We start from the raw sequence: 16,161 nt of genomic DNA, 5'->3' as shown, positions 1-16,161 counted from the left end.
ATGGTATATCTCTCCATCTGTTGGTATCATCTTTAATTTCTTTCATCAGTGTCTTATAGTTTTCTGCATACAGGTCTTTTGTCTCCCTAGGTAGGTTTATTCCTAGGTATTTTATTCTTTTTGTTGCAATGGTAAACGGGAGTGTTTCCTTAATTTCTCTTTCAGCTTTTTCATCATTAGTTTATAGGAATGCAAGAGATTTCTGTGCATTAATTTTGTATCCTGCAACTTTACCAAATTCATTGATTAGCTCTAAGTGGTTTTCTGGTGGCATCTTTAGGATTCTCTATGTATGTATTCTCTCATGTCATCTGCAAACAGTGACAGTTTTACTTCTTCTTTTCCAATTTGTATTTCTTTTTCTTCTCTGATTGCCGTGGCTAGGCCTTCCAAAACTATGTTGAATAAAAGCGGCAAGAGTGGACAACCTTGTCTCGTTCCTGATCTTAGAGGAAATACTTCGTTTTTCACCATTGAGAATGATGTTTGCTGTGGGTTTGTCATATGTGGCCTATATTATGTTGAGGTAGGTTCCCTCTGTGCCCACTTTCTGGAGAGTTTTTATCATAAATGGGTGATGAATTTTGTCAAAAGCTTTTTCTGAATTTATTGAGATGATCATATGGTTTTTATTCTTCAATTTGTTAATATGGTGTATCACATTGATTTGCATATATTGAAGAATCCTTGCATCCCCGGGATAAACCCCACTTGATCATGGTGTATGATCCTTTTAATGTGTTGTTGGATTCTGTTTGCTAGTATTTTGTTGAGGATTTTTGCATCTATATTCATCAGTGAAATTGGTCTGTAATTTTCTTTTTTTGTAATATCTTTGTCTGTTTTTTTGTATCAGGGTGATGATGGCCTCATACAATGAGTTTGGGGGTGTTCCTTCCTCTGCAATTTTTTGGAAGACTTTGAGAAGCATGGGTGTTAGCTCTTCTGTAAATGTTTGATAGAATTCACCTGTGAAGCCATCTGGTCCTGGACTTCTGTTTGTTGGAAAATTTTCATCAGAGTTTCAATTTCATTACTTGTCATAGGTCTGTTCATATTTTCTATTTCTTCCTGGTTCACTCTTGGAAGGTTATACCTTTCTAAGAATTTGTCCATTTCTTCCAGGTTGTTCATTTTATTCACATAGAGTTGCTTGTAGTAGTCTCTTAGGATGCATTGTATTTCTGCAGTGTCTGTTGTAACTTCTCCTTTTTCATTTCTAATTTTATTGATCTGAGTCCTCTTCCTCTTTTTCTTGATGAGTCTGGCTACTGGTGTATCAATTTTGTTTATCTTCTCAAAGAACCAGCTTTTAGTTTTATTGATCTTTGCTATTATTTTCTTTGTTTCTATTTCCTTTATTTCTGCTCTGATCATTATGATTTCTTTCCTTCTGCTAACTTTGGGCTTTGTCTGTTCTTCTTTCTCTAGTTCCTTTAGGTGTAAGGTTAGATTGTTTATTTGAGATGTTTCCTGTTTCTTGAGGTAGGCTTGTATTGCTAATAAACTTCCTTCTTAGAACTGCTTTTCCTGCATCCCATAGGTTTCGGGTCGTCGTGTTTTCGTTGTCATTTGTCTCTAGGTATTTTTTTGATTTCCTCTTTTATTTCTTCCATGATCTCTTGGTTATTTAGTAACATACTGTTTAGCCTCCACGTGTTCGTGGTTTTTACATCTTTTTCCCCTGTAATTGATTTCTAATCTCATAGCGTTGTGGTCAGAAAACATGCTTCATATGATTTCAATTTTTTAAAATTTACTGAGGCTTGATTTGTGACCTAAGATGTGATCTATCCTGGATAGTGTTCCGTGCACACTTGAAAAGAAAGTGTAATCTGCTGTTTTTGGGTGGAATGTCCTATAAATATCAATTAAATCTCTCCGGTCTATTGTGTCATCTAAAGCTTGTGTTTCCTTATTAATTTTCTGTTTGGATGATCTGTCCACTGGTGTAAGTGAGGTGTTAAAGTCCCCCACTATTATTGTGTCACTGTCGATTTCCTCTTTTATAGCTGATAGTTGCCTTATGTATTGAGGTGCTCCTATGTTGGGTGCATATATATTTATAATTGTTATATCTTCTTCTTGGATTGATCCCTTGATCATTATGTCCTTCCTTTTCTCTTGTAACATACTTTATTTTAAACTCTATTTTATCTGATATGAGTATTGCTACTCCAGCTTTCTTTTGATTTCTAATTTTCATGGAATATCTTTTTCCATCCCCTCACTTTCAGTCTGTATGTGTCCCTAGGTCTGAATTGGGTCTCTTGTAGACAGCCTATATATGGGTCTTGTTTTCGTATCCATTCAGCCAGCCTGTGGCTTTTGGTTGGAGCATTTAATCCATTCATGTTTAAGGTAATTACCGATACGTATGTTCCTATTCCCATTTTCTTAATTGTTTTGGGTTTGTTTTTGTAGGTCCTGTTCTTCTGTAGTGTTTCTCACTTAGAGAAGTTCCTGTAGCATTTGTTGTAGAGCTGGTTTTGGGGTGCTGAATTCTCTTAGCGTTTGCTTGTCTGTAAAGGTTTTGATTTCTCCGTCGAATCTGAATGAGATCCTTGCTGGGTAGAGTAATCTTGGTTGTAGATTCTTCCCTTTCATCATTTTAAATATGTCATGCCACTCCCTTCTGGCTTGTAGAGTTTCTGCTGAAAAATCAGCTGTTAACCTTATGGGAATTCCCTTGTATGTTGTTTTTCCCTTGTTGCTTTCAATATTTTTTCTTCGTCTTTAATTTTTGTCAATTTGATTACGTGTCTTGGCGTTTTTCTCCTTGGGTTTACCCTACCTGGGACTCTCTGTGCTTCCTGGACGTGGGTGGCTGTTTCCTTTCCTATGTTAGGGAAGTTTTCAACTACAATCTCTTCAAATATTTTCTCAGATCCTTTCTCTCTCTCTCTTCTTTTTTTGGGACCCTTATAATGCAAATGTTATTGCGTTTAATGCTGTCCCAGAGGTCTCTTAGGCTGTCTTCATTTCTTTTCATTCTTTTTTCTTTATTCTCTTCCACAGCAGTGAATTCCACCATTCTGTCTTCCAGGTCACTTATCTGTTCTTCTGCCTCAGTTATTCTGCTATTGATTCCTTCTAGTGTAATTTTCATTTCAGTTATTGTATTGTTCACCTCTGTTTGTTTGTTCTTTAATTCTTCTAGGTCTTAAACCTTTCTTGCATCTTCTCGATCTTTGCCTCCACTCTTTTTCTGAGGTCCTGGATCATCTTCACTATCATTATTCTGAATTCTTTTTCTGGAAGGTTGCCTATCTACACATCATTTAGTTGTTTTTCTGGGGTTTTATCTTGCTCCTTCACCTGCTACGTAGCCCTCTGCCTTTTCATCTTGTCTATCTTTCTGTGAATGTGGTTTTTGTTCCACAGGCTGCAGGACTGTAGTTCTTCTTGCTTCTGCTGTCTGCCCTCTGGTGGTGGATGAGGCTATCTAAGAGGCTTGTGCAAGTTTCCTAATGGGAGGGACTGGTGGTGGGTAGAGCTGGGTGTTGCTCTGGTGGGCAGAGCTCAGTAAAACTTTAATCTGCTTGTCTCCTGATGGGTGGGGCTGAGTTCCCTCCCTGTTGGTTGTTTGGCCTGAGGCGACCCAACACTGGAGCCTTCCCCGGGCTCTTTGGTGGGGCTAATGGCAGACTCTGGGAGGGCTCTCGCCAAGGAGTACTTCCCAGAACTTCCGCTGCCAGTGTCCTTGTCCCCACGGTGAGCACAGCCCCCCACCCCTGCCTCTGCAGGAGACCCTCCAACACTAGCAGGTAGGTCTGGTTCAGTCTCCTATGCGGTCACTGCTCCTTCCCCTGGGTCCTGACGTGCACACTACTTTGTGTGTGCCCTCCAAGAGTGGAGTCTCTTTCCCCCAGTCCTGTTGAAGTCCTACAATCAAATCCCACTAGCCTTCAAAGTCTGATTCTCTAGAAATTCCTCCTCTCGTTGCTGGACCCCCAGGTTGGGAAGCCTGACGTGGGGTTCAGAAACTTCACTCCAGTGGGTGGACTTATGTGGTATGAGTGTTCTCCAGTTTGTGGGTCACCCACCCAGCGGTTATGGGATTTGATTTTATTGTGATTGCGCCCCTCCTACCGTCTCATTGCGGCTTCTCCTTTGCCTTTGCACGTGAGGTATCTTTTTTGGTGAGTTCCAGTGTCCTCCTGTCGATGACTGTTCAGCAGTTAGTTGTGATTCCGGTGCTCTTGCAAGAGGGAGTGAGAGCACGTCCTTCTACTCCGCCATCTTGAAGCCCAGATGTCACTTTTAAATACAGGCGTCCTAGCACTTAGTTGGCCTGTCCTCATCTCTGAAAAATGTTCAATTCTTCATTTCTTTGGCCGTTGTTATACGTCACGACCTTTCCTTCTGACACCTACAATAGATATGACGTGGGCCCTCCTCATTCTATTCCCCAAGTATCTTGAATTTCCATTTCTGGTCTCTCTAACCTTCATTGTGGAACATTTCCTCGATATTGTATTCAATTCCATAACTGGTACCTCAGCTGTCTTGTCCTTGATGGGATGACGTTTTTTAATGTGTTCATTCTACTGGATTTGTCACCTCTACCTTTTCTAACTCTTAATAACTGCCCTTTCTTCTATAAAATAATCCATATGGTTGCCTCCCTTTATTTTTCAGATACTTAAACACGCTTAATTAAATCGACTGTCATATTTTCCTACTGATTCTTTTTTTCATATTTTTATTTCAGCAAAGCCACTAATTGTGTTGTGATACAATCAAGATATTCACATCAAGTATGTTCTATATTTTTTTTCACCTCTTTATTGGTTTCCTACTGACTCTGTTTCCTTGCCTAGGACACCCCCATTCGTCAGCAGACGGCTGTCCGTAGCACTGTCCTCATTACTAGGGGCACTGTGATGTCCGTTCCTGTTAAAGGCTCCGCCCTCACACCCCCGGTCTCTCCTAGAAGGCTTCCCCGGGGCTGTCCTGGGAGTCAGGCTGACCAGGGGAGGCTGCTGCAGCTGCTCTACCCCCTGCTGCCCACCGTCTCAGACTTAGCATTCTGCTCACAGCTGCGGCCTCAGGGATGGTCCAATGGGACCCTCACACTCTCACGAGGGTGGACGCCCATGGCTGACAATCGTGGACTGAGTCTGTTTCATGCCACACAGGGGAGGTGGCTCAATGCTGACCACGGGCTTGGGGCAGTGAGCAGAGCTATCCCCGTGCCCGTCCAGAAACGTGGGGAAGTGGGGCCGCAGCTTCAACCTTCACCTGGAGCCCTGACCCCTCCCTGCCTGTGAGGACCTGGGTCCCTCTCTCTGTCCACACAGGTGGGAACCTCCTCCCTATGACCCCCTTGATGATCCCGGTCAGTGGGTGCCACTCAACCTAGTTCCCTCTTCTTTGGTCTGGTTCCCTCTCCATTTGGGGAACTTTCTCTTTTTCTGCATGTGTCTGCGGGTACGTGTTTCAGAAATATTCAAAATAGCATTTCTCAGTGTTAGGAGCAGAGGAGGGCTCTTAGGTGGGCACCACAATCACCCACTTTGCCGTGGAGTCTGAGACCAGAATCCTTTCATGTCCCACCCACTGCTGTTGTCACCTGCTCTGGAAATTAACAATGGTGATCCTGCAATGAACCTGACACCATTGAGCTCACAGCCACTCTGAGGAGTGGGGCTCGTGACAACATGCAGAGGAGGAAACTCAGGCTCAGAAAGGGCACTGCCCTCACGGCTACAAGAGCAGTGGGGCCAGATTTAAATAGAAATGTTTTCCTTCAAAGTGAGACCTCTAACTCAAATCAAGGTCCCCTAAGCTTCCAGGCAGGATGACAGGACGGGGAGGAGAGCCCTGTCCCAGGATCAAGGGCCACCGAGCAGGCAGGAACGACTCAGGGGTTTGTTCCCAGGAAGGTGGGGTGGACGCTGTTTCAAGATAAAGGGAGAAGTCCCTGAAGGGGGCTGAGAAAGAAAGCAAACCCACACTCTGGGGCCAGGGAGCGGGCATGTTTCCTTCCTTATTTCCCCCAACTTCTCCTTTGTGCTCATTGCCACACTGACCTCCACGGAGCTGTAGGCAGATGTTAAACGTGTGTCTCTGCTGATCCGAGCTCTGCGGTGCAGCAGGAACCTGCATCCTCCCTGAAGCATTGCCAGGGCCTGGGTGATCCCTGTCCATGGTGAGGACCCCACAGGGACCTGCTGATGGACCAGCTGAGGACGGGGAGGCTCTGAGAGAGAAAGACGTGCTCGGGTCACCCTCACCTGGAAGGGACATCTCAGGAAGACACCGGGTCTGTCATGGGAATGAGAGCCAGGCTCCTGGGGAGGGGCAGTTCCCCTTCCTGTGCGGCTGCTGATGTGACAGCCCCGTGACGGGGAGGACCAGCCTACCAGTGGACACACCCTCGGGTCTCCGTCCTGAGGGCACCGTGGTCTCCTCCATCTGCACCGCCTGGACCACGGGAAGGAGACGCCATGACCCCCAGCCTCACGGCCCTGCTCTGCCTCGGTGAGATGGAGGAGGGGGAGGGGAAGCCCCAGCCAGGGAGGGACCCCTCCCCACAGCCAGGCTGCTCTGTCAGGACACCCCAGGACTCAGGAGGCTCACGGGTAGGAGAGGCGCTGCTCAGGATTCAGGGCGAGCCTCTCACAGGGGTCTCTCTTCCAGGGCTGAGTGTGGGCCTGAGGACCCAGGAGCAGGCAGGTGAGTCTGTCCCCAGGTGTCCCACCTCCCTCCTGATCATGGGGACAAGGGGCCACCCCGGGGAACAGCAGTTCTGGGCTGAAGGAGGGGGAGTCTGGGAGGTTGGGGGCTGAGAGCTGGGGACCTGGGGGTGAGAATGTCTTGTGACCCAGCCTCTGATGTCCTTCCAGGCACCCTCCCCAAACCCACCATCTGGGCTGAGCCAGGCTCTGTGATCCCCTGGGGGAGCCCCGTGACCATCTGGTGTCAGGGGACCCTGGGGGTCCGGGAGTTCCATTTGGATAAAGAGGGAAGCTCACCTCCCGGGGACAGACAGCCCTCACTGGAGCCCGGGAACAAGGGCAAGTTCTCCATCCCACACATGACACAGGACTATGCAGGGAGATATCACTGTTACTACCTCAGACCCACTGGCTGGTCAGAGAGCAGTGACCCCCTGGAGCTGGTGGTGACAGGTGAGAGGACACTCGGGGGTCCCAGCCTCAGTCTCTGCCCTCAGGAAGGGGGTCTGCTCTTAGGGGTGTGTCCCTCTCACAGCCCAGCCCTGGGGGAGGAGAGGATGGTGTGAACCCCATTTCACAAGCTCCCTCCTTCTCTCCTAGGGGTCCACAGCAAACCCACCCTCTCAGCCCTGCCGAGCCCTGTGGCCACCTCGGGAGGGAACGTGACCCTCCAGTGTGGCTCATGGGAGGGACTGGACAGGTTCGTTCTGACTAAGGAAGGAGAACCCAAGTCCTCCTGGACCCTGGATGCACAGCGAGGCCCCCATGGGCAGACCCAGGCCCTGCTCCCCGTGGGTCGCGTGACCCCCAGCCACAGGTGGATGTTCAGATGCCACGGCTTTTACAGGGACACCCCCCAGGTGTGGTCGGCCCCCAGTGACCCCCTGGAGCTCCTGGTCCCAGGTGAGGAGGTCCCACCCTGGCCTCACGCACTTTTGGAGGCACGAGACAGATTATTAGATGCTCTTCTCCCAGGATTGCCCCAGATGAGAGGGTGGGGTGAGGGGGGAGCGGGGCGCACAGGACAGTGTGAGCGACAGTGAGGCCTGGGGACCAGGATGGGAGAAGGGGCTTCATGGGAGGAACCAGCCCCTACAGCCCAGGGCTGGTCTTCCCCCAGGTGTGTCTGGGAAGCCCTCCCTCCTGACCCCGCAGGGCCCTGTCGTGGCCTCTGGACAGAGCCTGACCCTCCAGTGTCGCTCTGACGTCGGCTATGACAGATTCGCTCTGTCCCAGGAAGGGAGACAGGCCCTCCCCCAGCGCCCTGGCCGGCAGCCCCAGGCTGGGCTGTCTCAGGCCGACTTCCCCCTGGGCCCGGTGACCAACACCCACGCGGGCCGGTACAGATGCTACGGTGGACACAACCTCTCCTCCGAGTGGTCGGCCCCCAGTGACCCCCTGGACATCCTGGTGGCAGGTGAGGAGCCAGCGGGTCAGTCAGGGACCCAGACTCTGCACAGGCCCTGCCGGGGGAGCCCCAGCTGGTGATGCTGGGACCAGGCGTGAGGGGTCCCCAGGGAGGGAGGGAGAGAGACAGAGAGACGGGGGTGGGCAGGGAGAGGGAGAGACTCGGAGAAAACAGAGACAGACAGAGATGAGGGGCCTCAGGGAGGCCCTGCTGAGTCGCAGTTAGGAACCAGGGGGCGGGCAGCTCCTCACCCCCCTTCCTCTCTCCAGGGTGGTTCCCTGACACGCCCTCCCTCTCGGTGCAGCCGGGCCCCGTGGTGGCCTCAGGAGAGAACGTGACCCTGCTGTGTCAGTCAGGGAGCACAAAGGAAACTTTCCTTCTGTCCAAGGAGGGGGCAGCCTGGCCCCCACTGCGTCTTAGATCAAAGTACCGAGGTGGGCATTTGCAGGCCAAATTCTCCATGAGTCCCGTGACCTCAGCCCACAATGGGACCTACAGGTGCTACAGCTCACTCAGCAGTAACCCCTACCTGCTGTCACACGCCAGTGCCCCCCTGGAGCTCGCGGTCTCAGGTGAGAGACCCTGACCCTGTCCTCTCTGACTCAGTCAGCTCAGGGCTCTGTCCCCAGAAATGTCTGAGGTAGTAATGAATGAGGGGACACAGTGGGCCTCCAGAGAGGAGGACATTCAATGGCCCCTGACTCCAAAGTCTCATCACTGGATCCTGGGTCCTCAGCTGCTGAATCAGTGGGAACTCCCAGAAGCAGGAGAATAAGATTACAGGGTTCGATCTCAGGCTGAACACGGAGCACACAGCACTCAATTATTCCTGTCTTAAGAGCACTTTTCTCACTAGTCCTGAGCACCGGGGGCACAGCCAACTCTGTTCCAAAGTGATTCAAAAGCAGGTTCTGAATTCAAAGAACACATGGAGGCTGAGAGAATCCAATGAGGAGAGCAGAGGGAGCCTGGCATATTAGAGGAAGGGTTCATTAAGGAACTGTGTAGAAGCTGTAATATGAGAATTGGAGGCATTGAGGCCACAGAACCCAGGAGAAGGGCTCGTGTCTCCCCAACTCCTCACTCACACCCTCACTTTATGATTCTCATGAGCAGGTGACACCATCCACCCGCCACAAAACAAGTCAGACACCAGCAATGATTAGTAAAAGAAATCCTCAGTTATGGGGCTGGGCTCCGAGGGTCATGTCCTGTCAAGGAGAGGCAGGTTCCCTGGGTGGACATCCTGGAGTCTAGGGTGACTCGGATCTGCTCTGACCTTGTGATCTCTTGTCCAGAATTCCTACCCTCACACCCGCAAGACTACACAGTGGAGAACCTCATCCGGATGGGCATGGCTGGCTCAGTCCTGCTGGGCCTCGGAATTCTGCTCTTTCAGGCTCAACATGGCCACGGAGGAGCCCAAGATGCAGCCAGGAGCTGAACACAAGAGGGGACCGTGCACCGTCCCGAGTGGTGGAGCCCTGGACATGACCTTATGTGCCCAGGAGGTTCTGGAAGAGAATCTGCAGCACGCGTTGTGTGAACTGTCTGACCAGGGAGGGAGAGACATGGTGTGGGTGCAGGAGAAGGCCTGGGAGTCCCTGTGGAGGACTGGGCCTCGGATAACCATGATGCCTTCTCTCCCCACCAGTGATGACTCTCCCTGACTGCCCCGTCCCCTCTCACCCCTGTGACGTGAGTCACATCCCACACAGCAGGTTTGGGTCCTTACCTTTATACATATTCATGTTCTGTTTCACTTATCATGAAACACATGTTTCTTTATTTTTAATTTCCACGTTCGCTAATGTGTGTCATTGACCCTTATTCGTTCATCCCATAACACAGACTCTGTTTTAATAACTGAATAAGTGGGTGAAAACAGTCTCCAGTTTGGAACAGGTAAATCTAAAACTATTCCCTAAAACTTTTCCTGGACCCATCGATCTATTCTCTCCTCATGAGACAACACCTAGTACAGTTTCTCCAGAAACACAAGGTGTTTGAATGAGCACAATGGTGTCTGAAGTGACAGCCAGTGGGTGTACTGCTAAAATGGCTCTAAAAATGTATCACTTTTTCAAAAGCCCTAACTGTGGCAATCGTCTGTTTCTTTGGTGTAAATACTCTCTTTTGGCCAACTTCACGGTGCCAGTGGGAATGCACTGTTTGCAGAGCTGGAATGTGCAAGTGAGTATAAACCAGCTGCAGCACACTCACTGAGGATCTCAGTGCACACACAGGTCGTCTTCTATTTTAAAACTTAGGGTTTCCCTGGTGGCGCAGTGGTTAAGAATCCGCCTGCCAATGCAGGGGACGCGGGTTTGAGCCCTGGTCCGGGAAGATCCCACGTGCCGCAGAGCAACTATGCCCGTGCGCCACAACTACTGAGCCTGCGCTCTAGAGCCCGCGAGCCACAACTACTGAGCCCACGTGCCACAACTACTGAAGCCCGCATGCCACGAGCCCATGCTCCACAACAAGAGAAGCCACCGCAAACAAAGAGTAGCCCCCGCTCACTGCAACTAGAGAAAGCCCGGGCGCAGCAACAAAGACCCAACACAGCCAAAAACAAATAATTAATTAATTAATTAATTTAAAAAAGGAAGTTTAAAATTTATGGTAATTTCCACCTCAATGTCATGCCACAGTGATAGTGAAAGCATGATGCCAAAATTGTATTACATCCACATTAAAGGTAAATAGAAAACAATGGCAATGTTAATTGTGGGAAAAAATACTGAGTGCCTAGAATCCCAATATGTAACTGGTGGGAGTTCAAATTGTTAACAGTCAATGAGGAAAGTAGATAACAATTATCCATTAAAAGGAAGAGACACACGTCTCTAGCCCATAACTGTGTACCCTAGAGGAAAGTGTGTGCATATGCATATGACATGTTTGTAACAGAGAAGAACAAACCTGACTCCATATTGGACCTATTCCTTTAGCTCCAACCCTTGTGCTCTGTTGCCTGTGCTCAGTCATGCACCTTTGCAAAAGGACGTTGCCTATAGCTTGAAATATACAGAATAGCCCATTCTCAAGACTCTGACCTTTAAAGGTATAACACTTCATACATACAGAGATAAAAAGTTGCAGAACAGAGAGTAACCTTTTCTTGTTGGAGGTTTAAAGGAACATTATGACCAGAGCTACATGGACAGCTGCAAGAACAAAGGATTCCAGCATCAAAAAGTGTGCAACAACCAGCCACACGTCCTCTGCTTTGTGTGTGTGTGTGTATGTGTGTGGGAAAGTGTGAATGCACAGGTGGGTGTTTAATCTGTATTATACTCTGTTCTCCCTGGAATTTTCTTCTCCATGGGGCAAGGGCTACTTTACATTTAATAAATACTGTTTGACACCCCCCCCACAAAAAACCCCATCTAACTCGGGTAAGAAGGTTCTTTGGGGCATTAGTCCACCACCTTCTAGGTCTGCCAGCTTTCTGAATAAAGTCACTATTCGTTGCCCCAATATCTCATCTCTCTGTCCCATGGCGAGCAATATGAGCTTGGACTCAGAGCACATTCATGAGAATTTTGGCAGAGGTGTCACTCATTTTAGACAAAAACCATAGACATCAATGGCACAATTAATATTTGTGGTTTAAAAGAAGACATGCAGATGGCACATGAAAAGATAATCAACACCGCTAACTAGTAGAGAAATGCAAATCAAAACTACAATGAGGTACCACCTCACACCGGTCAGAATGGCCACCATTAAAAAGTCTACAAACAATAGATGCTGAAGAGGGTGTGGAGAAAAGGGAACCCTCCTGCACTGCTGGTGGGAATGCAAATTGGTGCAGCCACTATGGAGAACAGTATGGAGGTTCCTCAAAAAACTAAAAATAGAGTTGCCATATAATCCAGCAATGCCACTCCTGGGCATATATCCAGACAAGCTGTAATTCGAAAAGATACATGTACACCTATATTCATAGCATCACTATTTACAATAGTCAAGACATGGAAACAACCTAAATGTCCACTGACAGATGAACGGATAAAGAAGATGTCGTATGTGTATGTATACATATATACACACACGCGCACGCACGCGCACACACACACACACACACAATGGAATACTACTCAGACATAAAAAAAATGGAAAAGGGTGAGAAAGGGAGGATGGGAGGGAGGGGATATGGGGACGTGTGTGTGCATATGGCTGACTCGTTTTGTTGTGCAACAGAAACTAACACAATAATTAGTGAAACAATTATATCCCCATAAAGATCTATTTAAAAAATTGAGGGCTTCCCTGGTGGCACAGTGGTTGAGAATCTGCCTGCTAATGCAGGGGACACGGGTTCGAGCCCTGGTCTGGGAGGATCCCACGTGCCGTGAAGCGACTAGGCCCGTGAGCTACAACTACTGAGCCTGCGCGTCTGAAGCCTGTGCTCCGCAACGAGAGAGGCCACGACAGTGAGAGGCCCACGCACCACGATGAAGAGTGGCCCCCACTTGCCACAACTAGAGAAAGCCCTTGCACAGAAATGAAGACCCAACACAGCAAAAATAAATTAATTAATTAATAAACTCCTACCCCCAACATCTTCTTTAAAAAAAAAAATTGAAAGAAAAAAAATGAAATAATGCCACTTGCAGCAACGTGGATGGACCTAGAGATGATCATACTAAGTGAAGTAAGACAGGAAGAGAAAGACAAATACCATATGATATCACTTACATGTGCAATCTAAAAAATGACACAAGGGACTTTCCTAGTGGTCCAGTGACTAAGACTCCATGCACCCAATGCAGGGGTCCCAGGTCTGAACCCTGATCAGGGAACTAGATCCCACATGCTGCAACTAAGAGTTCGCATGCCACAACTAAAGATCCTGCATGCCTCAGAGAGGATCCCGCACGCAGCAGTGAAGATCCCATGTGCCACAACTAAGGCCAGGTGCAGCCAAATAAATAAATAAATACAACACAAATGAACATATCTATGAAACAGTAACAGACTCACAGACATAGAGAACAGACTTGCGGTTGCCAATGGGGAGGGAGGTATTGGGAGTTTGGGATTAGCAGATACAAACTATATATAAGATGGATAAATGACAAGGTCCTACTGTATAGCACAGGGAACTATATTCAATATCCTGTGATAAATCATAATGGAAAAGAATATAAAAAAGGATGTATATATAGGTATAACTGAATCACTTTGCTGTACAGCAGAAATTGACATACTGTAAATCAACTGTACTTCAATAAATTTTTTTGTTCATTTTTAAAAATCTGTGGTTTATATATATGCAATGGACTATTATATGGCAGTAAAAATTCACAAACTGAAACTACAGACAGAATAAAGATCCATTTTGAAACATGGAATTAAATAAATAAAAGAAAATTCTAAGAAGCATGACTGTAATATTACTCCATTACATACATAATGTTCAAGAGGAGACAAGATTTACGACTTAGGGAGGCATAACTAATCTTGACCCTACAGTAAAAGAAGAAAACGATTTCCATGTAATTCATTAGGGTGGTAACCTGTATGGTGATGCTGGAAGCTTTAGTTCAAGATGGAAGCCACAGGGTCTTCTGGAAAACTGGTAATTTCTCACTGAATTTCTTTCTTATTGCTTTATAATTAACATACAATATTATACTAGTTTCAGGTGTACAACACAGTGATTTGATATTTTTAAACATTATGAAATGATCACCACAATAAAACCAGTTACAATCTGTCACCACACAAAGTTGTTACAGTATTATTGACTATATTCCTTATGTGTACATTACATCCCCATGACTTATTTCTTCTACAGCTGGAAGTTTGTACCTCTGAATCCCCTCTACGTATTTCATCCTTCCCCCCTCCCACACTCCCCTATGGCAACCACCAGTTTGTTCTCTGTACCTATGAGTCTGTTTCCGTTTTGTTTTGTTTGTTCTTTCGTGTTGTTTATTTTTGCTTTTGTTGCCCTTGCCTAAGGAGACATATCCAAAAACATACTGCTTTCTTAACGCCTTATAGATTTAAGAACACAGCTTTTTCACCTCCTCAGTTAAGTTTATTCCCAGGTATTTGATTCTTTTTGAAGTAATTCTAAACAGGATTGCTTTCTTGATATTCTTTCTGATAGTTCATTTTTAAGGTACAGAAAAGCGGAAGATTTCTGTATATTAATTTGGTATACTTTACTACAACTTTACTGAATTCATTTATTAGTTTTAATAGGTTTTGGTGGAGTAATTAGAGCTTTCTATGTATAGTATCATGCCATCTGCAAATAGTTACTTCTTCATGTTCAGTTTAGATGCGTTTTATTTCTTTTCCTTGACTAATTGCTGTGGCTAGGACTTCTACTACTATGGTGAATAAAAATGGGGAAAGGGAGCATCTTCTCTTGTTCCAGATCTTAGAGGAAATGAATTCAGCTCTTCACCATTCAGTATAATGTTACACTAAAGGACTTTACATCATGATCCAGTGAGATTCATTCCAAGGATGCAAGGATGGTTTAACATCCATAATCCAACCAATGTGATACACCACATTCACAAAATGAAGGACAAAAACTATATGATCATCTCAATAGATGTAGAAAAAAACATTTGACAAGATTCAACACCCATTTATGACAGAAACTCTCACTCAAGTGGGTATAGAAGGAACCTACCGCAACACAATATAGGCCATAATGACAAGCCCACAGGTAACATCATACTCAATGGTGAAAAACTGAAAGCGAACCCTGTAAAATCAGGAATAAGACAAGGGTGCCCACTCTCACCACTCTTCTTCAACACAGTATTGGAAGTCCTAGACAAAACAATTAGGCAAGACAATGAAATAAAAGCCATCCAAATTTGACAGAAAGAAGCAAAACTGTCACTATTTCTGGTTGACTTGATTTTATATATAGAAAACCCTGAAAACTCCCAACAAATAGTAAAGTTGCAGGATACAAAATCAATATACAAAAACCTGTTGCATTTTTATTCACTAAAAATGAGCTAGCAGAAAGAGAAATTAAGAAAACAATCTCATTTACCATTGCAATAAAAATAATAAAATACCTAGGAGTAAATTTAACTAAAGAGGTGAGAGACCTGTACATTGAAAATTATGAGACATTGTTGAAAGGAATTGAAGACACAAATAAATGGTAAGCTATTCTGTGCTTAGGTGTTGAAGAATATAACATTGTTAAAATGTTCATATTACCTAAAGCAATCTACAGATTCAGTGTAATCCCTATCAAAATCCGAAGCACATTTTCCATAGAAATAGGACAAAAAAAAATTCTAAAGTTCCCATGGAACCAGAAAAGACCACAAAGAGCTAAAGCAAGCTTAAGAAAAAAGAACAAAGCTGGAGGTATCACACTCCCTGATTTCAAACTATTATCACAAACCATAGAAATCTAAACTGTATCACAGTGGCAGAAAATCAGATACATAGATCAAAGAACAGAATTGAGAGCCCAGAAATAAACTCACACATATATGAGCAATTAATTTACAACAAAGGAGCAAAGAACATACAATAGAGAAGGAATAGTTTCTTCAGTAGATGGTGTTGGGGACTTCCCTGGTGGTCCGGTGGTTAGGACCCCGTGCTTCCAATGCAGGAGGCGCGGGTTCAATCCCTGGTCAGGGAACTAAGATCACACATGCCGCGTGGCACGGCCAAAAAATAATAAACAAACAAACAAATAAATAAATGGTGTTGGGAAAACTGGACAGCCACACCAAAAATAAAAATAAAAATAGACCACTATCTCATACCACACACAAAAGTCAACTCAAAATCCATTAAAGACTTGAATGTAAGGCTAGAAACTTTAAACTCTTAGAAGAAAACAGAGTACGCTCTTTGACACTGATGTTAATACCTTTCTAGATCTGTCTCCTCAGGCAAGGAAATAAAGGCAAAAATAAACAAACGGGATTACATCGATCTAAAATCTTTTGCACGGCGAAGGAAACAATCGACAAAATGAAAAGACAACCTATGGAATGGGAAGAGAGAGTTTCCAATCATGTATCTGACAAGGGGTTAATAACAAAAATATATTTAAAA

At 45.8% G+C, this 16,161-nt stretch overlaps 2 protein-coding genes across 3 annotated transcripts in view; one reads left to right on the top strand and one right to left on the bottom strand.

Moving 5' to 3' along the window:
* The window catches only part of NLRP7 (NLR family pyrin domain containing 7), a 119,634-nt gene that overhangs the window by 21,681 nt on the left and 81,792 nt on the right, over positions 1–16,161 (bottom strand). The gene's annotated exons all lie outside the window — the stretch shown is intronic.
* On the top strand, positions 6,161–9,642 carry LOC111171149 (leukocyte immunoglobulin-like receptor subfamily A member 6). Its single transcript, XM_089902128.1, has 7 exons — positions 6,161–6,486; positions 6,646–6,681; positions 6,852–7,136; positions 7,284–7,586; positions 7,804–8,100; positions 8,361–8,663; positions 9,390–9,642. Exons 1-7 carry the CDS (start codon positions 6,453–6,455, stop codon positions 9,533–9,535), a joined length of 1,404 nt encoding a protein of 467 aa, XP_089758254.1. The 5' UTR covers positions 6,161–6,452; the 3' UTR covers positions 9,536–9,642.

The sequence above is a fragment of the Delphinapterus leucas genome, chromosome 20, assembly GCF_059928025.1.
Source record: "Delphinapterus leucas isolate spDelLeu-1000000601 "Yukka" chromosome 20, BTC_Dleu_Yukka2, whole genome shotgun sequence".
In the NCBI taxonomy this organism is placed as follows: Eukaryota; Metazoa; Chordata; class Mammalia; order Artiodactyla; family Monodontidae; genus Delphinapterus; species Delphinapterus leucas.
Note: the sequence above shows the minus strand (reverse complement) of the source record. Positions and strands in the feature narration are given on the sequence as shown.